The sequence below is a fragment of the Tiliqua scincoides genome, chromosome 2 (assembly GCF_035046505.1).
Source record: "Tiliqua scincoides isolate rTilSci1 chromosome 2, rTilSci1.hap2, whole genome shotgun sequence".
NCBI lineage: Eukaryota > Metazoa > Chordata > Lepidosauria > Squamata > Scincidae > Tiliqua > Tiliqua scincoides.
In genome coordinates, this window is record NC_089822.1 from 142,932,498 (window position 1) to 142,957,858 (window position 25,361).

Below are 25,361 nucleotides of genomic sequence, written 5' to 3' on the forward strand. Positions count from 1 at the left end.
AAACCTAAACTAGGTCATTAGGTCATAATCATATAGGCACATGACAAGTGCTAATATGTAAGTGAAAGGAAGAAAATGCTAGTAAATACACACACAAAGATATCCTGCTATATGTATCTGATGATAAAATACTTCCTCCTTGTAACTCCAATTATGTAGTATTAAAGGAGTTTGAATGACCTAACCTTCTGCCTGTGCACACACACTAATTGGGGAGCAACAAGGGTAGGCTTTTCAGTGGTGGTGCCTTTATTACGGAGTGTTCTGTCCCAGTGGTGTTAAGAACCCGCCCCCAGTTAGCCATCTGATGAGGGCAGAAAACTTTTCTTTTTTGCCTGGCCTTCTTCTCTTCATGTTTTGTTTTATAGAGTTTTGCTGTTGCTACCTTTTAGGGTATTTTTCTGTTCTTACTACCACTGCTGTAGTGTTTTAGTGTTTTTATCATGCTGTATTTTTTATTATAGCACGTTGTGTTCTCTGTTTTTAATGTATTTTTATCTGTGCTGTACGCTGCCTTGGGAACCCTGATCATCTGGGGGAAAGGTGAGATAAAATCTGTTTGATAAATACGTAACTGGCTATTATGATTTTTTTCAGCCACTCTCCCAATAAAGAAAGAGCAGGTTAGACCTATTTACAAGCTGAGGCGACCTTAGTTGTGAGTATCAAGTTGAACAAAATGTATTTTTATGTAGAGAATAAAAGACTCAGTAACCCAACAATACTCAATAACACAAGTGTCAAGCCCTTTTCAATCAAACATAAAATCAGACATTTCAAACTGACTAAAGGAGTGGGGCAATTGGAATTTGACTTAGTGGTGGAGTGTTAAGCATTGGTAAGAGTCACACATTAATTCTTGAAAGGGTGTGCCAAAGAGGCATGCTTCCAACTGAAAATGTCTGTTTTTTCTCAAAAAACACCCACACAGGGGTGATCCTGTTTAGGAACACAATATGTGCAAATGTTAACCTTTCTCCTTTCTTCCATTTTCCTTCCAGAAAAGTCATCCCATCAAAGCAATGAAGCAGAGGAAAACTTTATTAGTTCTAAATATAATAGACCCGACATTCATTTTGAGAAGAAATTTCAGATACACCCATTCCATGAAGTCAAAGATACCCTAGGCATTCAAAGAGAATTTAGTTTTTGCACAGATGACATAAATAGCTCTTCTTATGTTTTTAGATAATTTCTACCAAGGAATAAACCCAGTTAGGTCATGATACACAGAATTATCAATCATATAGTTCTCCAACCTTGTTATACATGGATTTGACTCAACACAAATGGCCACTGCAAATGAGAAGGAATGTGCTGATCCCTGGAGAAGGGGGAAAATGCATCACTTTAAAATCACAGTTTATAAAACTGCTTTTCTTACTGTTGCAGAGAGACAGTCATGCAAGCTATTACAGGTATAACCTAATTATCCACAGATTTTTCACCCATGGAAAATTTTTCTCTCTCAATAGGATGAGAAGGGCCCTTTAAATTAAAGGAGAACAGTCCTTTAACAATAGCCTTGTTGATGCGAGACAGGACAGCTGGCTGACAATCCATCAATCATTCTCTCTCCAGGCACTTAGAACAGCTTCACTGCAAGACAAGCGACCCCTCCCTTCCCCTGAGCATGTGAAAGAAAGATAATCACTTTGCTCTGGGTGAAGGGAGGGGTTGCTGTCTCCAAGTGAAGCCTTTCTAAGTAGTATTAAGTGTCTGGGAGCCCAGTCCTATCCAACTTTCCAGCACTGGCGCAGCTATGCCAATGCAGCATGTACTATATTCTGCAGTGGGGGGTGCAATCATGGAGGGCTCCTCAAAGTGAGGGAATGTTTGTTCTCTAATGCAGCTGCAATGCAGCCCCAGTGCTGGAAATTTGGATGGGATCAGGCACTGGGTCAGGACAGATACAAACATTTTTGAATCCTGGTTATGAATTAAATAAGTCTATGTGAGAAGCAAAGAAAAACTTTTCTGATTAGGCTTAGGAATTACAGCTACATACATTTCAGCACAGGTATCAGGAGTTTCCTTATCCCCTGAAATTTAATTAAAAAGAGACACCAATTGAGGGACTGCTGCATTTCAATTTTTACAATAATATTTGGAAGTAAAGCTGTCAACTCACAGAATATTGTCTTTGAGGCCTTCTATTGTATTATCCACTTCTTCCATTTTCTCCGTAGCCATTAAAATTCAATGCCATGTGACAAGGAAGAAAGGCAGGAAGGGGTACACACTTTATTATACCTACGGCTACAATTCTATGTACCTGGGAATAAGTCCAACTAAAAATGACAAGGCTTACTTCCAAATATACATAGGACTGCTCTAAGTGTATGTCTCAATAGGTCAGTGGGATGTGCAAATACTCTTATAATAATCTTCAGGCATGTTTGTGAATTTGTTAGTAATCCTATTAATGGCTGTATAAAAATGATATTAAAATGGCTATATAAAAAGAACTTTCTTTAATTGAAAAATCTTATTTAGGTTACTATTAAACCCAACATACAATTGTCTAGTATAGAGGGAGTTACCACAGTGTCTAGTACCCGTGGTTTCAGTTAACAGTAGATCAGATCAGCTGGTACCCAGAGCCCCACCCCACAAGCCCCCTTGGGAGGCGTTGCCTCCAGAGGTTCTATGGACCAGGACCCTCAGATTTGATTGTACACAGGTTTCAAAATCCATGGAGAGTCTGGGAACGGAGCCCCCGCAGATACTGAGATCTGAATGTGGATACCTCAACCAATCTGCAACCACTGATCTGAATGCAGTCCACAATATATACTGAGCATGCCTAGTGTGGAATTTTATTTGAAATATAGAGATACATTTTTATTAATATATAAAGCATTTCAAACAGAATTATGTTTAATGTTCATGAATAAATTGGTCATGTTCATGGCTGAGTTCTGAAATGTTAGAGAGAAAGATATTCATGCATGATCTAATAAGCAAGATGGCGCTATTGGCAAGTTGCAATGATAATTATTCAACACAAAACACAAGTCAATACAATGCTAACAATCTTCAGCAATAAAACAGAAAGCACATTCCTAAGTATTTCTATTGGATAATCTTTAAGAGTTTAGCAAGTTCAATTGAGACATGCATTGTAGCAACACTAGATTCTCTACTTTTCAAGGAAGAGCTGTAAGAGGTCTCTCCTGATAAGATAATTAACTTTTACAATAGTAATCAACAAAGAAGGGGCCAAGTTCAAAAACTGCACTTGATTTTGGCTTGAGGCATAAAGGTTTAAGTAAATGTTTGTTCAAACCAAGAACATTTACAAGAAGGAATTTCCCATTTGGTCACTCCTAAAGAGTTGTGAACTTGATAATTATTTTAACAGTTAAGTCTAATTTTCTTTACCCTACTCTTTGATTTCCCCACTGCTAAAATCATTTCTGAAATCAAAGTGAATTCAATAATTTGGAGGCTGAATCAGATTTATGAATTTCCTTCTGCAAGAAAATTTCAGAAAAATGTGAGTTATATGTTCACATTTAATTGAAAAAGAAAGTGCATTCACATTCCATAAGAGCATTTAAGGTATATTTTGTATAGGGAAAAAAACATACTTGTACCATTTTCAGAATAATAGAAAATATTATCCATACACCAAAAAACATAGACCAAAAAACCTGGAGAGAGTGTGGGCCACATTGGAAAGATTGCAATGAGGATGGACCATCAATGTAATGTATGTATTATCCATAATATTTAGCATACCAGGAAACTAAGAAAGAAAGAAAATATACCAACATATATAACTGGTAAGCAAAAAAAGGATCTCAACATGAACAAAAGACCAGGTGATACCAAGTCCTTGAGCAAACTCCCTTCTATATAGCTTCCTTGAATTAACAGAGAACTGCTGTTTTCCTAAATAGCTTTTAAGGCAATGCCCTTTCCAAATCCAGATGGAAAGAGGTCTTCAAAGCAGGCCAGAGAAGTCACAAGTACGCACAATGAATTCCATTCTTACAGCAGACCCAGTCAGGAAATAAGAGGGTAGGTCCCCTTATGGACTAAGAATTGGTGGAGGACCAGGAAACATCAGGATGGGTGTCAATGGACAATTTTCGCAATGGAGGGAGGTGAAAAGTGGAGTGCCCCAGAGATCTGTTCTGGGACTGGTGCTTTTCAATTTGTTCATAAATGACCTGGAGACAGGGATAAGCAGTGAGGTGTCCAAAAGTGTCTTGACACAAACATGAGCACAAAGTTCCACAGAGGAGAATCTCCCTCCCTCCCTTCCTGGTGAGAAAGGGCAAAAGTACCCATATAGGGCCTTCTGTCTAGATTTGTCTTCTCCTTTGACCCTCAGAAGGCTTCCTGGAAGCCCTAGAAAGGCACTTTCTAGGTTTTCACAAAACCTAGAAGTGCTTTTCTAAGGTTTCAGTAGGCCTTCTGAGGCTTGGGAAGCCATGCTGGTTCTCCCTGAGCCTCAGAAGTTTGCTTTTTCAACTCTGGCCCACAGCTGAGGTTGTGAGTTGGCACCACCTCAAGGGTTGGTATCTGGGGCAATGTACCCTCTTCGTCCCCCCAGCTATGCCACTGGAACAGTAGAAATTGGGATTCTCAATCCTTAAAACTAAAGTGCTCCTCAATTTTTTGAAAATGCTATCTATAACCTTAGAAAAAATGAATTTGCCACTAAGATACTGGAGTTCGTAACCTCATAGTGAGAATGAAAATCAAATGTCAGCATGTTCCAGTTGCAGAGTCCTACTTGAGAGCATGGGAAATAAAATACAAGCCATTCCTATTGAAAACTTTCAAGAATTGAAACCTCCACCTCTTATTGATTAAAAGGGGCCCAAGTCCAAGGCTGTATCATACAGAATAAAGTGCCCCTAGCAGCACAATTCTATTCAAGTCTACTCAGAAGGCCTATTGAGCTCAATGGGACTTACTGTCAGGTAGGTCTGTAGAAGATTGCAGCCTAACTGGTGCACTTCTAGAGGAAGGACACCAACCAAAGAACTAAAGGGCAAGGAGAAGGATATAGCATCATGCACCTCCTGTGCAGCAACTGATTTTGTGTGATTTAATCATGAATTGTATCACTATGTGCTCAATGTACACCACCTTGGGAGCCATTATGAGTGAAAGGCAGTCTAAATAAAAGAAAGAAACAAAACAATAAGTCACAAGGTCATCAAGTTTGCACCACAGCTCATAATCTCTCTTTTTGGCCGCATGCCATTTGGTGGTTCAATCCATATTCGTATTAAACACTATATTGACAGTTCGCTCGATTCTGCCAGTATGGCCCAAGAGAGACTTTAACTGTTCCCTGATAGGGTTCAGCTTGGCTGTAATCTCTTTTTTTAATGTCTTCCTGAAGAACTTTAATTTGTTGTGGAATTTCCTCAAGCTTATCAGGTCACTTGGGTGTTTTCTCCAATGACTGCTGTCTCATGGGGTAGGAGCTGCCATCTGATGATATTGCACAGTTTTAAGCAAATTAGGCTTATCAAGCAACCCCTTGCATCCTCACATGCCAGATGCTGGCAATTGGAATGGTAGATGGCTGTTTACAGTAGCTAATTAAGGTAGATTCCACATGTGGATTCAACTCCCTCCTTCTTGACACAATGGTACTACTGCTTCCCCTTAAAAACTATTTGATGTGTAACATTATTCCTCACTGAGGTCACTAGCGGCACAGTTTGAGCAGAGAGTGGAGAAAGATGGAATTAAGAAAACATACTTCCTTGAAGATAGAGGAAAATGTCTTTGCTGAAAGGATTTAATTGCTCCTGGTTCATTCAGATGTGCAAGTGGCAGGTATTTCCCCACATTTCATGTCCTTGCACAAGGACCAGAAACAATCAAATCCTTAGGGCAAACATATGCTCAGCTGTTTCAGTAAATGGCAAAACAATCAATGCTAAATTATGCCATAGAGATTATTCATACTGTAAACAGCTAGAGCGGCCTAACACCCATTCGCAATTTCTGGTTGCATTTTTTTGAACAAGGAGTCAGCCCTACAAAACAGACCAGCCATTTTCAACCACTGTGCCATGGCACACTGGTATGCCGCAAATGGTCCCCAGGTGTGCCTTGGGAATTTGGGAGAGGGTCATTTATCAATAGGACCGTTGGGGGATTGTCATGTATGTACAGTTAGGCCTAGCAGCATTGCAAAGCCTGAACCAAAGTAACCCAGTAACGGAGTAACAGAGAAGTGGTTTGCAGTCCTAGCTGCAAGGAATTTACAACTCAATGGAAGGTGATAAAGTAGCACCTCAGCAAACAGAAAGGCGCCCATGAATCTGCAGGGGGGAGGGGAAAAACTAAGAGGACTAGCATCCAGCCCCACTTCGAGAAGATTCTTTTGTTTATGTACGACACTAGTTTGTCAGTGTCATACTCCACGCATTGGAATAAATCCATGTAATGTTAACTGAAAATGATACCAGAAATGGCATATTTGCTATGCCATTATGGCAGCTTAAAACAGAATCTGACTTTTCATTCCCCTCCCCACAAATCACATGAGACTTTAAACAAATATATGAACTGTTCAGGAAAAAAAGAGTCCCTTTTGATGATAAATCTTTAAAGGTCATATGCTCATAACCAATTTTTAAAGAAAAGCAACAGGGTGACAATAGAGTTAAAGGAATGCCACAGTTAGTTACCAACATCCTAATCACATACTGTATTTCTACATTTACCACTGTTTTCTATACAAGATGACAACATTTCAAAATATCGCAGAACATTATCAAGACTACAATCCCAGAAGAGGAAAATATTTTTAAGCCAAACACCAGGGTGGAGTGACTGAAAACAAGGCAATTTAAATAAAAGGTTTAAGGAACATTGTCAGCTATCTATTTGCTGAAAAGTATGCATACAAAAACCAGTTACTTTAGAAATTACTGTACACATAACTGTTTGCAAGTATATTAAAGCTCTTATACTATCAGAAGCATAATTCAAAACTGCTGGTGATGCATCCCATATTATATGACACAGATTATATTTGCTTAGGGGAGTAGTTTCAAAATTAAGAATTTCTTTGTGGCTCCTTCTGGGTAAGAACATTAAGGGTCAAACTAGTAAGTGGCATGGGAGATCCACAGAGAATGCAAATCTCTGCACCTTATCTTCTTCTAAGAACAGCCGCAAGGGGGACTATTTGGATCATAGCTTCGGTGTGAGGTAGGGTGTCTAATCCTTTCCCACATGCCATACTCCAGATCCAAATAGTTCTCACATGAGCTGCTATTAGTCTCAGAGGAGAAAACATACAGGCACAATCTGGAAGCCCATATATTTCTCTTTCCACATAATAGTAGCTTGGGGAATGGGAAAAAATGTGGATGGGGGGGAGGGTTAGATCTCACTCTTCCTTCGGCCCCAAGGCAAATTACTGCCAAGCTGGTTTAGAGGAAAATTACATGGGATGATCCAATCACAGATACCAAAGTTGGCTCTTCAAGCACATACCTGAAGACTAACTGGTCAGAACTGGTAGTTCCTGGGCAGAACACTGTTTCTTTGTGGCATGGAAAGTAAATATTCATTGTTCATCAATGACCTGGAGACAGGGATAAGCAGCGAGGTGGCCAAGTTTGCAGATGACACTAAACTATTCTGGGTGGTGAAGAACAGAAGGGATTGCGAAGAGCTCCAGAAGGATCTCTCCAAACTGGGAGAATGGGCAGCAAAATGGCAGATGCGTAACAATGTCAGTAAGTGTAAAGTAATGCACACTGGGACAAAAAAAATCAAAACTTCACACATATAGGCTAATAGGTTCTGAGCTATCTGTGATGGGTCAGGGGAGAGGTCTTGGGCTGCTGGTGGACAGCTCGATAAAAGTGTCAACCCAGTGTGTGGTGGCGGTGAAGAAGGCCAATTATGTGCCTGGGATCACTGATGGGATGAATAAGAACATGGAACCTTGAATATAATATAGCAGCGTATTACACCAACACACAGCTGTAAACCTCTTTGTTAAAACATTACTACATTTGAGACACTTTGATGGCTTACAAAAATAGTTAGCTTGGCTGCCATTCTGTACACGTTTACCTGAAAGTTCCATTGAACACAAGATCACTCTGTTAGGAATATAACCCAACTGTCCTTTAGAACGTGCCAGAGATTTTTAGAAGATCTGTGCATGGCACGCAGATGTTCTAATTTTTGCTCCCGCTGAACTACAAAACCCACATTTGTAAACAGTCATCCTGATTGAGCAAGCTTTACCTCTAGGCCAGGCAAAGAAATATTTGAAAATAAGCAGGGGTTCCCGCTCCCCTTTAAGGCTGAAGGCATTCCACAAATGTCTAATACAAATATATGCTGGCAGATGGGGTGATATTTTTTTAATTGGATAGTTGCTTCTTTAATGTATACTAGAGACTTGCAGATAACTATAGAGTGCTGGACTGGTTGGAAGGGGGGAGAAGATGAGGGACTGCTGGAGAAAAATTAACACATCACCCAATGGCACATTTATAATCCAGAGCACATACAATAAGAACTTCCGGATTCACAGCCAACAGATTCACAGTACGTCTAGATGTACTGAAAGACGATGAAAACATTGCAATAAAAGACTCCAGCCTGCATTTCTGTTTGACCACTGTGCACAAATGAGGCACCAATGAATGAAAAAGTGTGAATGTCAGTATGTGTTACTACTTCAGTTCCAGACACAACCACTGCCAACAACTGGAGTCCAACAGACTTCCACAACATGCAGCAGTAATTATCCCTTTTGCTTAAAAAAAGAAAATTGCAGCAAACAATCCAATACTGGTATTGTTGCCACCATTCTATACTGTATATTTCTACCTCAAGAACAGAGAGGGAGGAACAAAGATCTGTAGAAAAATGTATCTGAAACTCCCCCTTGTGGACTACAGATGTTAAAAAAAACAAACCAAAACCTCAAATACAACAGCACATTATTAAAAGATAAAGTAAAAAAGAAACTTTCATAACAGTGAGTGAATTGCTGTTAAAAGAAACCGGTAAGTTAAACTGTTCTAAAATTAATATTTAAAAGTTAAGTGCAGACAACATCACTTGCTTAAAAAGAAATTGAGGCTAGACAATGGCGCAGAAGCCTAACTTTTCCCCAGCAATATAACTAATAAATTAAAAAAGTAGTTAATTTGATAATAAAGTCGGCTGAATTTTGCAAATAAAATGTGTTGATCAAAAAACTATCATGCTCAATATATTTAATGCCACATAACCTTGTCCATTTGTTTGCCATTTGCTCTCATGTGCTTCTCTTCAGACACAGAATACAGTGCACACAAACATTGAAATAAGCATGCACTCAGAGAACATCAATGGACCAACAATGGAATAACTAAATCTTACAGGAAGAAAGCACTTCCTACTTTCAAGAAGAGCAACTTGGAAAACATGACACATCTAAGCTTGAAATATGGAAGGAGCTTATCCAGAAAACAGGATACGTTTACCAAATAAAATTTCTCCTACTGAAGTTTTGTTTTATTGGATACATTCTTGCTACGTTAATTTAAGCAGAAATCTGTTCTGTCAAAAGTGCATGTACATATTTGTGTTTGCATGAGTGCTTAGCAGTAGCCACACTCTGGTGTCATTGCACTGGTATATATGTATACTTTTGCTGAGATGCAGCTGCCTTATATTGCAATAGAAATATGATTCCCTAAACCAGATTAAGAAATAAGAACACGTTTTATGATGGTAAAAAGAGATCCATAAAATTTAAATGGTTCTAACTCCAATTCAAGTTATATTCAGGAGGGAAACAGTTAACAGAACATGAAGCATTATTAGTGTGCACTTACCTCCTCAACTGTCAAAGGCATACAGATCCGGTATTCCTTCATGAGCATATTCCTAGACATTTAAAGCCAACCAGCAATTAAGGAGAAACGTGATTACTTCTGCACCGTTGACTGTAGCAAAAATAAAAATCAAAGTCACCAAAATCTATAGCGCCCGGTAGCGTGCGGATCTGACAATGTATGTAGAAATTATTACCACGGCCACCATCTAGAAAGCTGACCCAGCAAAAAGAAAAACAACGCAATTTCTTCTGTCTTCCAGTTTTGCAGTCTTCAAGCTCAGATCATGTGATTTTTTTTCTCACACACACAAAGGAGTCTCAAACATAAAATGCTGTCATTATGAATTCCAGCATTCGCTGGAAATGTATTAAAATGTGTAATTTCTTGGCTGTTATATCAAGACATTCCTGGAAAACGGGGGGGGGGGAGAAAAAAAGATCAAAAATAACTGAAGCAGCTCACAACGTAAACGTCACCAGAAGCAGAACACAGGAGCAGCAGCAAGGATGAGATGCTTACTTCCAAGACAAAGGGTTTATAACGTTTCTTTCCCAGGCTGGTAAACAAGGCTCTCTCCTTCTTACTGTACTAAGGTTGCCGTTATGCATTTAGCATTACTGCACTGTGTGTGTGTGAGAGGGAGAGGGGGGAGACAGAGAGGAAGAGACAGGATGTGTCTTGGCTTTCCTTCCCACCTTTGATTGTTCTTGGGGGCTGGGTTTCCCTCACCAGAGCTGTGTGCACATATGGGCTGAATCTGGTCGTGCTGAGAAGTCTGCTGCAGCAGCCTTAGAAAGGGTGTGAGAGTGTGTCTGACATCAGCAGCCACAGCAGGAAGGATGGCCCCATCCGGCCAATGGGGAAATGGCAACGCAAAGAATGTGAACATTTTAAACAAAACAGCATGTCTGCTCAAGTGCTAGCAACCAGCAAGTAAAAGGAATCAAACAGCAAGTGAATTTGGGGTGGCTACAAATTAAAAGGCTGAAGAATTAATTAGTTTCTTTTCTTACAGGAGGATTTAAAGTCACTTAGAAAAATGCAGCTAGAAGCGGTCGGGTGAAATGGATAGATCTATATCCATTTATAGGTTTCAACAATGATAGCAGCTGCACTGTGAAATGTATCCCTGAGGGTTGGGAAAACTTTTTTGGATATGTTGATAAAGCAAACAAATCTTAGACCTATAAACAAATGAACAAGTTGTGCAACAGAGGTAACAACACCTGTAAAACTTCATGCTTAACACTCACTTATTTCCACTGCATAAACTAGGTATAATTACAGTTATTCTGGTTCTGACTCCACCCACCCTAGTCATTAGAATGCCAGCTCCTACAAGGAACAATTAAAAGAGCTTGGTATGTTTAGCCTGCAGGAGTCTTCCAAGTATCTGAAGGGCTGTCACACAGAAGAAGGGGCAGGCTTACTCTTGGTGATTTCTGAGAGCAGTTGAAAGCAGTTGGTAGTTTCTGAGGGTTGAAACTACAGGGAAGTAGATTCATGCTAGGCATGAGGAAGAATTTCCTAATTTTAAGAGCACCGGAACAGTCTCCTTCACGCAGTTGTGGGCTCTCTCTCATTGGAAGTTGTCAACCAGAAGTTGAATAGCCTCCTGTCAGGGGTGCTGTAGTCTCCTGCACTGAGTAGAGGCTTGGACTAGATGACCTCAAAGTTCCAGAAGTAGTATTCTAAGCTTCTTCAAACTGCAAAAACAACAATTTCCATGGCACTGGAAACGCTATAAAAATTTATTTCAACACATCCATTTATGGACTACAGATCCTATGGGTGAGCACGGGTTTTCAAGTAGAGGTTGATAGATCATCTGTCAGGGATGTTGTAGTCTCTTGTGCTGAGTAGAGGCTTGGTCTAGGTGACCTTCAAGGTCCATTCCAACTCTTAACATCTTATGATTCCATGTAGATCATGAAAGCTTATGCTAAAATACACTCGCTAACTTTTCAGGTGCCACAAGACTCTTCTGTTGTTTCTGATGCTACCGACTAGCACAACTACTGATCCAGTACTGGGGCCCCATTGCCAGGTAGTCAATTGCCAGGTGCTGGTCAATTGTGAATCCTTAGGGGTAAGATATATTTTATGTATCCACTGTAATTATCCTAGACCAGTGCTTCTCAATACTTGTCCTCCACTGTACCACTTCACATGGTCCACCTATTCGAAGTACTGCCAAAAGTAACTGGTGATGACGTCATTGCCAGTTACTTCTAGGTTGGGAGGCCAGATGTGATGCAATAAACACCAGTAAGATGCTCAGGGTAAACCGGAGGGCTTTTTCGAGCATGGAAAAGCATGCTTTGGAGCCTCCTACCACTGTTTGTTATGAGTCACATTCCTGATCTTGCTGCTGGCTGGCAGGTGTCCAGGGGTCCCATGGGTACCACCAGACACCAAGTGTTACTGGTTGAGTAACACTGCAGTAATGGTTGAGAAACACTGCACCACTGGTTGAGAAACACTGTTCTAGACTTTGTAGTAACAAAGGTGCCCCTGATGCCCATTCCTGATAAAATTGAAATCTGAATCTGGAAGCAAGCATACTTGGTTACAGAATCATGAAAAAGAGAAGCTCTAACAGGATACATCAAGAGCCAGCAACAGAGTATGAAGCATTTACACCAGAAATGTTTTATTTGCATTGGGTTGGATCCAAAGAATCATAAGAAAAAGAAAAACACCTACTAATGCTGATCCACAAATACATGCACTACAGTTCAAGCAGTGCATAAGAGGGAGATTCTAGAACAATTCCGAGATTCAGTTGTGCACTGTACTAGCCAAGAAAAACATCCCACTAGGATCTGACAGTCCTTTCATAAGCACAAGAAGAAGGCTATCTTGAAATCCAACCCACTATTTAACACAAGTCAGCGTGAACAAAATATTATTAAGAATATTTATATACTGCTTCTCAACAAACAAGTTCACAAAGCGGTTTACAGAGAAAAATCAACTAACTAAATGGTTCTCTGTCCCAAAAGGGCTCTCAATCTAAAAACATACGAAAGAAACACCAGCAAACAAGGTACCAGAAAAGACACTGTGCTGGGTTGAAGAGGGACAGCAACAGGAACTCCCCCTTGCTGATTATCAGATGAGAACCACTTGAAAAAGTGCCTCTAAGTAAGTACTGTAGGTAAGTGAATCTCATCCCATGCTGAAATAAAGCAGGTTTCCCTAAATTGTTGACATAAACTAGAAACATCCATGCAAGATAGTGCACATCAAAAAAGTCCTGTTCTTTTACACTTCCTCAGAGGCATTTGGTAAAGGACAGTTTTGGTGCCATGATCCTGAGCTTGTTCATCTGATCCAAAACAGTGTTTTTAATTTCATTTTTATTAACCAATAAAAAAAATAGGATTTCAGAATGAGTAAGGAACGTTCTTGCAATACTAAGCACATGTATAAACATAACATACATCCTTAAAAGAAACCTACAAGCTCTATATAAATGCAGAAGGACAGTACAAGCCTTACAAGAACAGGATGTAACAACCTCGCCCATTTCCCTCTTAGTCACTGTTTAATTAAGAGGTTCCTACTGTGGTATCATAATCTACTACATTAGTTAGAAATGGAAGCGACAAATTCATTTCCATTACTATCTTTCTCTTACCACTAACAGACATCTTCCTTTTCCATGAAGCAAGCAATGTAAACTGATAAGGGCTGTTATTTATTTTGAATTGTGTGTGAATGTTAATATTTGAAAGTCATCCGTTAATATGCTCAACAACTTTTGTTCTAGAGTTGCTCTTAATGTTGCCTTATGTCAATTCTGTATGTATTTCCTGACTTATAATGACATATTGGATTAAATATTATAAATGTGTGTGTACATGTTTAAAAAAAATAAGGAAAGTATGGAATTCATCAAAATGGGCAACACACCGCAGGCACTCGCCTATAAGTCGATCTCACAGATAAGCCAAGGGCAGTTTATGAGCCCCAAACCATGGAACTTTCTATGACACTGGGATAAGTCGGGGGTTGGACTTAGGGGGGTCTGACTATAATTTTGTCTGATTTTACCCAAGGCCATATCCTGAAAAATAACCTACCAGTAATTGTTACCTAAAGACTGTACAGTTTCTAATTTATTAAAAATACAATAAAAGATCATAAGATGCATTTTTGTTCATTAACTTTTAAAATTCTGGTCTTCACAACATTTGTGTAAACACTGTCAGAGTAAGTGCCTGTAAACAACATACCAGTAGGACCATTAATCAAATGCTTCTTTAAGGTGCCTGGTGTGTGAAGCCAGAGGGTCTACATAGAACATGCAACATAAAACATGCAATTGGGAGTGTGCAGTTCAGTTCACAGCAGGGAGACAAGCAATACGGACTGAGCTGCACACAGTTGCAATCCTCTGTACCCAGCAGACCCACTGCTTTCCATGTACTTACTTTTAAGTAGTGGTGCACTGCAGCCTGGGACTTCGTTTCAGAGGGAAATGAGGATCCCATCCTGGGGCGTTAAAAACCAGACCCCTAAACTGGGGGGGGGGATTCTTTGCAAATGACTTGCCAGGAATGTTCTGGCAGCAGCAAAAGAAAAGGAGGCATTTTCCTTCTTCTAACTGGAAGGGAGACAAAGGGGCTTCTGGGAACTGTGGGCATGCTTTGTGGGAGTATGTGCTGCATTCCATAGCAGCAGTGCCATACAGACTACAGTTCCCAGAAGTGCCTTCACTTCTCTTCCTGTCTGGAGAAGAGGCTAAAATGTTTGCCTCTGAATACCGTAATTACTGGTAAAAATTCTCCTTTTTCTCCACCTGCTTCCTGCTTCTCAGCCCATTTCCAGGCCCCCCCTTCACCAGACAGCTGCTAAGCCCCCAGAAGCTTCCTAGAAGCTCCCAGAGGACCCTGCTTCATCTACTGCATTGACCCAGGTATAAGTCGACCCAGGATCTCAGGCTCTATTTTTAGACATAATTTTTCCGACCTATAGGCGAGTATATGCAGTAAGTCCCATAAAGAGAATGCCGTCTCATACAGTATGTGGGTTATTTTTTTTTTCCAAATTGAATATTTCTTTGTATAATTTCATTATATTAAAGGTAGTGGTTAACACCATGTCTTCTGGTCAAAATAAAAACAAAATGATGCTAAAGGAAATGGGCACAAGCATTATCATCTGCTTGCAAACTTCATTTACAGCCAGATCCTGAGAATGATCCCAGAGTTCAATGGAGCTTATTAACAAATGGGTGTGCACAGGACTGCAGCCTTACGGTCCAAATGTATTCAGGGTCTGCACTGGAAGATGTGCTCCACTGGCATGCGCGATCACAATTGTGCCATAAATCACTTTGCAAAAGTGCTAGTCGCTGACACACCATTGGGAAGGCCGGAGCCTTCCTGTGTTCACCGGCAGTCATCTGGAGGCCCACCAGAGCAGATAAGTCAAGTGCAGAGCAGGTGGAGGGGTAGGAGGAGATGGAGTGGGAATGGTTGGATCAGGCTTGGGAGAGAGCTGGATTGGCTGTGCCGGTGCATGCTATATCCTGACTCACTTCCTGGGCCTTATCCACCTGCACGGATCAACTCAAACTTGCACCAGTGATATCAAGTTGACCCATTGTGGTTGCTGGGGACAAATGCTCCCTTACTCCAAAGAGACCTCCAGCAGCCAAAAATCTCCCACGGGATGCAGCAGCAGTTGCCCAGTGCCGCTACATCACCATGTGGGGATTTTAATACGATTGGGTTGTTAGGTTATTAAAACCGAAATCCTAAGAGGAAGTAAGCCCCAGTGAGCAAAATAGGACTTACTTCATAGTAAACATACTTAGGATTATGTTGCAAGAGTTACTTGCAAGAGTTACTGAAGTCACGCAAATTATGTTATTTGAAGAATTTATCATCTGTATCATACTAATTCTAAGGAGAGAGATGGACCTATGCAGGGCAACAAAACCCTGTGGCTACTGAAAATTCAGTTCTGCTCCATCTTGGGCTTCAGATTTCTCTGGACATTGCCAATACACTGCATCACTTATAACTCCATGCTAATGCCAATTAAAGTCTATACATTTAAATCTAATTTATAACTCCAGCTACATGTTTTTTTGAAAAGCCTATATAGCAATAATTAGAATATGGAACCCTCTACTCACTATTGGTCTCTAGGCCATGGGTGCTCACACTTTTTTGGCTCGAGAGCTACTTTGAAACCCAGCAAGGCCTGGAGATCTACCAGAGTTTTTTTACAATGTTCGCACCATCATAACATTTAACATTTATGTGTACAATGTATGTTGGTGTACGTTGCATAACCACATGAGCCAATAATGCACAACACAACATAATTAACTATAAACATTTTTTGTAATTACTTTAGTTTACTTTGATGACTTGCACTGAAGTGAATCAGCCAAGGATGCATAGTCCGGACAGTAGCTGCTGACAGTCAGCCTCAAGCACACTTCCAAATGTTCATCAGTCATGGTGGAATGGTACTTGGACTTAATGATCTTCTTGTAGGAAAAGGCTGACTCACATAAATAAGTGGAGCCCTTCCTGCCTCAGGTGCTCTTATATCCCTAAGGGCCCTATTGCCTTTAAGTGGCTGCAGCTGTGCAGCACACTCTGCTGGATGCCCAGGCCTTACCCTTAAAGGGGCCACTGCTGACACCACATCTACCTCCTCACCAGATCTTCCTCGATTCCAATATAAGTGGGGGGGGGGAGCAGATCTCTATACAGACCAGTGCAAAAACAGGGGAAAGGTGTGGGGGAGGGAAGATCTTTATATAGACATCACAGCAAGACCAGTGCAAAACCCCTTGCACACAGAACCAACAGATGGAAGTTGGGGGGGGCAGATCTCCATACATACCAGTGCAAAAACAGGGGAAAGGTAAGTCAGCCCCAGTAGAGTTAACGGGGCTCACTCCCAGGGATGCGTGGTTGGGAGAGAAGCCTGCCAGCGGCTCCTCTCCAGGTCTACTCACGAGTCAGCCCCAGTAGAGTCAACGGGGCTCACTCCCAGGGACGCGTGGACATGAGCTCACTCCCAGGGAGCTTCACTCCCAGGGTGGGGCTCACTCCCAGGGATGCGTGGACGGGAGAGAAGCCTGCGATCGACTCATTTTGCCTCGCGATCGACCGGTGGATCGCGATCGACGTTTTGAGCACCCCTGCTCTAGGCTATTGTCATGAAATATACACAATCAAAAAAGATCACTTTGAAACATGGGGCAGAAATTTTTTATTTTTAAATGTTTTGCTTAAAAAAAGTAAATTGAAGTCATGCAAACGATATGATGTTTCAGCTACAGGTGAGCAATCTTGGCCTTCAACAATAGCACCAGCAAGATCCTTACAACTAACCCAGCTTACATCCTGATCTCAGCTAATCAAGAGTGTATCAACATCCTCAGCTTAGATACAGCTAAAAGGAGTGACCAGTATCTATAAATTACATTTTTTAAAAATGAAAATACAGTGGTGCCTCGCAAGACGAAATTAATTCGTTCCGCAAGTCGTTTTGTATTGAGAAAATTTCGTCTTGCGAAGCGCGATTTCCCATAGGAATGCACTGAAATTTAATTAATGCGTTCCTATGGGCAAAAAAAGTCAGAACAAAGTCAAATTTGGTTTACAAAGTGTTTATTAAGTGCTCTTTAAAGGCATACATACTGTACAGAGGATTTCAAAAATTTCAAGCACAAAACTTCAACTTTTTAATTCTAAAAATTCATCTTGCGAAGCACGGCCATAGAAAAAAATTGTCTTGCGAAGCACGGCATAGAAAAATTCGTCTTGCGAGTCACCAGAAAAAATCGCAAAAACGCTTTCATCTTGCAAGTTTTTCGGTCTGCGAGGCATTCGTCTTGCGAGGCACCACTGTACAGCATGAAAAATATGTGAGAGAATCCTACTGAAAGGCTCCTGCCTCAGAATCCCCAAGAGCACAAGTTAATTCATATTGATTCATCACTGTGTTTAGAAACAACGATATAGAACAGTTGTTCCCAAATCAGTGGGTTGCGATCCACCAGAGAATTGGAAAAGGGTCATTCCCTTAAGGGGAATGGCCCAGAAATCAGCAACAATGAAATTGCCATAATTGCACTGCTGCTGGGCAGGGAAGATTTTTTTCACTTACCTGAGGGTGGAGGGTCTGGGGAGCCTTCGACCCCCTCTGCAGCCTTCCCTGAGACTTGAAAATATTGAAAAAAGTGGGGGAAATCTATTTATGGTTTTCATCCCAAAACAGGAAGTGGGTTTTTAAACATTTTCAAGTCTTGGGGAGGACTGCAGAGGGGATCACAGGCTCCCCAGACCCTCTGGAGAGCCATAGTAGCAACCCCCAGGTAAGTTAAAAATCCCTTCCCTGCCCAGCAGCAGCGCGATTGTGGCGACTGAGTTGTTGTCCTCCCCCTCCCATGCAAAAAGCAAGACTTTGGGAACCACTGATCTAGAAGCCTGGAGGAATGCAGACCAAAACAAGAATACCGTGCAGTCACAACATCCTCTTATAACAGTAATTTGCTGGTGTTAGATTTTTGAGCTCCTTTCAACAGCCCTGAGAATTAGGGTAAAAGGACCATCTATGGCCTGCCTCTAGTTTAGCCTCTAAAGCAGGGGTGTCAAACATAAGGCCCAGGGGCTGAATGTGGCCCGCGGAAGTTTTTTATCTGGCCCTCAGGCTCTCAGCTGCTGAGTCATGCTGAGGTGTTACTACTGAAAGGGCAGCCCTCTTGAAAACTCCCATATCTTGAATATGATCAAGATGTGTATATTTTTTCTTAGGTCATTTGCAGATAATGAGTTCCCAAGTGAGAAAAAGTGCTTATTTTTGGTCATGACCTGTTTAATGACATCACTTCCTGCCTAATGACATCACTTTCGGCCCTCAGCAGGCATCATGAATGCTATTCGGCCCTCTGTATGAAATGAGTTAGACACCCCTGCTCTAAAGGTTATTTGTATGAATACAGAAATAGTACAAGGTAGTTTTCATGCCAAAAACAATGTTAGTACTTGGTTATAGCTACACACACACTGCTGAAGTATTTATTTTCAAATAAATGGAACAGCAAATTCTGGAAACCAAGCATAGTAAATTTTACATGCCTTTTTTACATCTCATATTTTGCCTACCTGTTATTTATCATACATGTACAGCTTCAGCAGTTAAATATTACCAAATTACTAACCACAGTTTTTGGAAACTTGAATTCACAAGATTCAGATATTAAAATCAAAATTCACAAATTTCAAACAAGATTTCACAGGCGAAGGATTTCTAATTTGTAGTTCAAAGAGACAAACAGTATGTTGGCATCCTTCAGTCTCGAAAGACTATGGTATCGCGCTATGAATAGTGGTTCTGGAACAGAGTGCTCTCTCCAGTGCGCGAAGCCTGGGTAAAGTAGATATGGAGGATAGACTGTTTCCCATGCAGCAAATCCCCCCTCTCCAAGTCGCTGAAATGGTCCAATGGAAAGGCAGAAGCCAATAAGGTTGGTCGCAGGAGTTGCCAGAACGTGACTGTGTTCAGCCATGAACTGCCTCAGGGACTCCGGCTCCAGATTTTGCCTCAAGGTTGACTCCTGAAGCCTTTTCCATAACTGGATGTAGCCACAAGGCAGTGGAGGTTTGGGATCAGAGTTTTCCTTCTCTCAGATGAGCTGCCTTCCCAGGCTAACGAGCCCCATCTACCCGGTGGCTAGTCGCCTCTTACGACTATTACAGCCAAACTGAGGGCCTATTCTTATCCCCCAGGCCCTAGGGGTTGACAAACAGTGCCATCTAGTGAAAACATAAGCCATTTAATCAGCTTGATTTACTTCACAAATTGATGCACACTTAACTAGTAGAAAGATACAATTAAGTATGCTTAGGATCCACATTATGAACCATACAAAAATGTGGTATGAGACATGTATATAGCACAAACAAAGGTATGAGCTGCAATACCTATTACAACATCCTGTGGGAGACAATGAGAACAAGTTCTGCCCCCTAAATGTGAAAGCATAGTAAAATCTGCCTGTTTAGTTCTTTGCTAGGACCAGCAGACCTATTCCACAGAACAGAGTACAAGAATGATCTTGCCATGAAAAATCCCGGTAAATTAGTCCTATGCTGCTAAAAGTTTCTCCTTATGCTGAAGCAGCAGCAGCAGCATCCTAAGTCTGGGAAGATGTTAGCCCCCAAAGGTGAAACAAGGTTACCCTTGTGCTGGCACCAGGAGCTTTGAGCCCAATCCCATGTTCTCTGAAGCCGAGCACAGGATCACTGTATTAAAACTGGTTCATGCTTTCAAATGCAAAAACCTACACATGTGAGTGGCCTACTCACTTAGGCAGTGTAACATCCTTAGCTCCCTAATCTATTATTAGAAAAACTGTTTTATGCAAGAAAATATTGTGCTTATTACAATATATGACTCTGATCTTACTCCAGAAATCATCCCAAGTGTGCATAGATGTACGTATCTAATTCAGCATTTATTTTCTTAACAATTATTTTCTTAATGAGAACTCAAGTCCTTTATGTAATCCCCAAACTCAACTACAGCATCACCCACTGGTATAAGCAAGCAGCATACTTACTGTTTTCCACTTCTCCATTTGGGGATCCTTCATTTTCTTGTCTTCCTGTAGCCCACTATGTAAGAAAAGGAACTCAAAGTCAATGCCTGCTGCCCCAGAATGCCCCCGTTCTGCCCTCCCCAGACCCCCATGCCGGCCTTACTCTGCTGGCATGAACAAACTGTCTGCTGGCACAATGGTACTAGATCTGGTCTCCCGATTCCTGAGGTAACTCAAAAGTGCCTCATGGTACTTTTGTGACACTTCTGGGCCAGAGCAAGGGATTTGGGCCAGTCCAAAAATGCATTTGGAATGTGCTCTGTGAGTATTATGTTTGTGGTGCTAGGCTGATAGAACTCACTAACACAATAATAAATAACAACTGATTGTGTCACATTTGTAACAACTAACCTCAAGTGTCACATTTATGCTACCCCATATATGAAGGAAAACTTTGGGAGTTTGGGAGAGTGTTACTGATTCAATTTTCTTGATTATGAGTAGACTTAAAATTTTTGTGTTCAATGATATCATTTTAAACTAGGTTATTCTTAAAGATACTTAATATCAGTGAAATGTTTTAAAAATAAAATTTTGATGTAATTAAAAAAAATCTCATTTTGACAATCATTTATTTTTATCATTCTCAAACTGCCTATGATAAATCAAGCATAGCAACAGTGTGGCCTTTTGAAGAAATTAATTGAGCTCAAGCATGCTTATCTCAGCCTAGATCGGGCTGCTAACCTTCCAGTGACTTTACTGGACAAGTTATGCAGGTTTATGCTATGATGGCCAACAGACTAACAATGTACATCTTGAAAGACCAGGTAACTTACAATGAAAAACACTAACATAATAATTAAAAACTAAAATCAACAAACTGGTGAATAATTAAAACCAAATAAATAATAAAAACTGGAAAAATGAACTGAGCCAATCAGTAACCTACCTGCTTGTCTGCACAAAAATGTTTTGTCAAATGTTGAAAAACTAAGAAAAAGGGGGCCAAACGAGCCACAAGGGGAAGGGAATTCCACAGCCTGGGAGTTGTGACCGAAAAGGCTGTCACATTCTTTCCTAAATGGACTTGAGAGGGAGGAGGACCACAGAGTACAGTCTCTGATGTTGAACAAAGTGAGTAGGTAAATTCATGAGGACAGAGACAGTCCCTCATATATTCAAGTCTCAGGCCACTAACAGCCCAATCCTAAGATTGGCAGTGCTTAGGGCTCCAGCGGCACCAAAATGGTGACTGCTGGATCCTATGGGTACTGGGCTAGCACCAGAAGTCTCCTGCTCCCTTACCCCAAGTAATGCAGCCATGAAGCCAATGGGTCTTCTAGGATCTGCACCTGCTTTTGAGAGGGTGCAGACCCAAGGAGGCCCATGTCAGGTTGCCTGGGCTGGGAGGGAGGTTAGGATTTGGCTGCCGAGGCTCCTGCCATCTACATCCCCCTCCCAGGCCCGATCCTTCCCTCCCTCCACCTTCCCACTCCCCACCCCAAGAAGCCTCCAGCTGGTGCTGGAGGAGCGCCAGCCTCCACATAGCGCTGAGGCCCAGAACCAACGTCTCCACCTTCCTGGGTGCTGCAGATGTGCATTATGGTACATTAGTGACACCCAGGCACTTAGCAGGTTTACGATTGGGCCCTAAGGGCTTAAAAGGTTGTAATCAACACCTTAAACCAGGGCTTTTCAAACTGGGGCGTCATGACGACCCAACCAGAGAGCCCTGGCCACTTTCCCCTGTCTTGCAGGGACAGGGGGGAGGCAGCAACGCAATCCCCAGGATCGCATCACTAAGGGGGCGATGTGTGGGGAGCCCTGCGTAAGTCTCTGCAGCTTAAAAAGTGAAAGCACAGCGATCACACTCCACTTCTGGAGCATGATTGCTCCACTTTCATTTTTTAAACCCCAAGGAGCCTTGCAGAGCGTTGCACAGGGCTCCATGCACTTCCGACATGGTGAGTGCATCCCAGTCCCTGCAGCCCCCTTAGCGATGCGATCCCGAGGATCACGTTGGTGCTTCCCCCCACCCCTGCAAGAACTTACTGCGGTTCAAACTCTCCTAGACAGTTTGAAAACCACTGCCTTAAACTGAGCCTGGAAATATACCCGTAACCAATGGAGACAGTACAAAATGAGAGTTATATGATCCAAGCACAGACCTTAACTAGAACCTGTGCAGCCACATTTGAGTCTAACTGAAGTTTCTGGATATTCTTCAACAAAAGCCCTACATTACAGTACAGCCTATGTACTACACTATGTATTGCACTGGTGAGATTTCCTTTCCTCAGAAAGTAGCATAGTTTTCACAAAGTATTCAAAAGTGCTCCAGCCCATGGCCACCACTTGGTCACCCAGGCCTAAGGCCATATCCAGGAAAACTAACCTGATCTTTCAGGGCAGTACTACATCATCCAAAACAGGCTGCATATGCAAATCCAAGATGATTCTCTACTAACCTGTAACCTTGTTTGTATTCAGTCTCAGTTTTTTAGCCCACATCCTGCCCATCTAGATGAGCTCAGACGCCAATTTAGGATTTGTCCTGATTCCTCAGGAACAGATGAAAGAGAAAGGCAGAGCTCAACACCATCAGCATACTGCTCATGCTTCAGCTAAAACTTCTAATAACCCCTGTTAATTGGGTAAGAGGAACTTTTTCAAGTGGGTGCTCCTTTTTTTAGCAGGGGGAGAGTAACTGGCCCACCTCAGCCCAGCACTGTCTGTTCTAGTGGCTGTCTGCTGGTATTCATTTGCATCTTTTTAGATTGTGAGCCCTTTTGGGACAGGGAGCCATTTAGTTATTTGATTTTTCTTTGTAAACCGCTTTGTGAACTTTTAGTTGAAAAGCGGTATATAAGTACTGTTAATAATAATTAATAATAAAACTTCCAGATGTTCTCTTCTAGTAGTTTTACGTAGCTGTTAAACAGCATGGGAGACAAGATAGAAATGTGAAGGACCTCATAAGCCAAATGGCCAAACAGCAGCCACTCAGCACCACCTTTTGGGACCTAACCTCCAAAAAAGAGAGACAGAGTCCTGAAGACTACTTTGGTTAATTGTACCAGAAACCACCAAGAGGTCTTGCAGAACTAACGGAGATGCACTACTTCTGCTATAAGTTCCCTCCATTAGGGCAACCAAGGAAGTTTAGTCTCAAAACCAGGCTGAAACCCAAACTTATCAGGATCCAGGAAATCAGTTTCATTCCAGAAAGCCTAGGATTGGGATACCACCACATGCACGAATTGAGCATCTGAAGGTGCAAGCAGGAATACAAGTTTGATTCATGGAAATCTGTCCGGAAATCCCACAGCATACTCTCTGTGGCACTTGTGACAACTGTATGTAATTGCTCTGTTTCAGGATTTCAAGCCCCAGGGAGCCCTGCACCTCCTACAGCCTCCTGCAGCCCTACTAACAACAAAGTGAAAGCAACCACCCTTCATCATGCAATACTGGGGGTCATTCCCTGCCCTTGCCCTTCCCCTGTAAAGACTTACTGAGGGAGTAAAGCTCCCTCCAAGTTTGAGAACCACAACTCTAAAGTTTTGGAGTGGTAATATGTATCACTGAGGTTGTGGAACTCCCTCCATTAGAGTCTCCCATGGCTCCACACTTCTAGCTTTTCAGCAGGTCATAAATTTCTTTTTCTTTTTTTCTTTTGGCATCTAAGGGGCCAATCCTAACCAACTTTCAAGCATTGACTTAGCCGAAATGCAGCCCCAAGATAAGGTAACAAACATGCATTTAACCTTCAGGAGGCCCCCTTGACTGCCTCCCAACTGCAGGTTGCAGTGCAAGCCATATTGGCACAGCTATGTCAATGCTAGAAAGTTGGTTAGGATTGCGCCCTAAGTATTGTTTTGAACTTGTGTTGGCAAATACCCTACTTTGGGTTTGCCATATTATTTTTTGGATTTACTGGTTAGTTTTACCATGAAGGCCTTTATAATTTGGGTTCCCAGATGCAAAGGGAGAAAGAGTACCTATACCTTTAAGCATTGTATGGAAGAGGGAATTCTGGCAGGGGCAGCTCAACATGGAAGGGTTTAAAAAGTTGCCCCTGCCAAGATTCCCTCTTCAAGAGGTAAAGGCAGAGACACTTTGCCCCCCTCCTTTGTGTTTGGTCAGCCTGCCCTTGTTCCTGCTCTGGCCTCCTCCTCCTGCCTTCCTCTCACTTCTTTGTGTAGCCTCACCAGGCCACAATAGGAAGGGTGACCAGGCACAAAGGGGGGCAGACTGACAGCCCCATCCTATCCACACTTTCCTGGGAGTAAGCCCCACTGACACTAATGGGCCTTACTTCTGAGTAGACATGCACAGGACTGGGCTGAGAGTGCCTCTGCCTTAAGCCATTGGACTGTATAGAACAGCCATTTACAACCACTGTGCCATGGCACACTGGTGTGCCACAAACGGTCCCCAGGTGTGCTGCAGGAGTTTGGCAGAGGGTCATTTTTTAATAGGACCATTGGGGGATATGAGCCCTCCACCGACAGCATGGTGTGCCTTAAGCAAAAAAGGTTGACAATCACTGGTAGAGAAGAAAGGGTTTGGGCAGGGGCCGCTTTCCAAACCCCCCCATGGGGAGCTGCCCCTGCCAGCATCCCCTCTTCTGTATAAAAGGGGCAAAGGTAGAGGCACTCAGTCTGCCCCCCCGTCACGCTCCCTCTTCATTTAGAACTGAGCCAACCTTCCCCCCCCCGTCATCAGCGTTCCACGCAGCGCTCGCCACCAGCCCAACGACCCTCTGCGGCCACGCCCCTCGCACGTTGCTTCCCGCCCTGTTCTCCGCGTTCGGCCACGCCCCCTCCCTCAGGAAAGACCCCCACCGCAGGAAAAGAGGGCTTTAGGTGGCTACTGAGGTGCCTGTTCAGAACAGAGGCCCCGTGGGAAGGGCGGGGCCGTCCTCGGCGGCGCCTGAGTCG

The 25,361-nt window shown here is 42.1% G+C and overlaps 1 protein-coding gene across 1 annotated transcript in view; it reads right to left on the reverse strand.

Annotated features, from left to right (window-relative positions):
- PITPNC1 (phosphatidylinositol transfer protein cytoplasmic 1) overlaps positions 1 to 10,567 on the reverse strand; it is a 188,098-nt gene extending 177,531 nt beyond the window's left edge. The window contains exon 1 of the mRNA XM_066615807.1: positions 9,834 to 10,567. Coding sequence (XP_066471904.1) covers positions 9,834 to 9,893 — 60 coding nt within the window. The 5' untranslated portion in view covers positions 9,894 to 10,567. The remainder of the gene's footprint in view (positions 1 to 9,833) is intronic.
- Between the last annotated feature and the right edge of the window lie 14,794 nt (positions 10,568 to 25,361).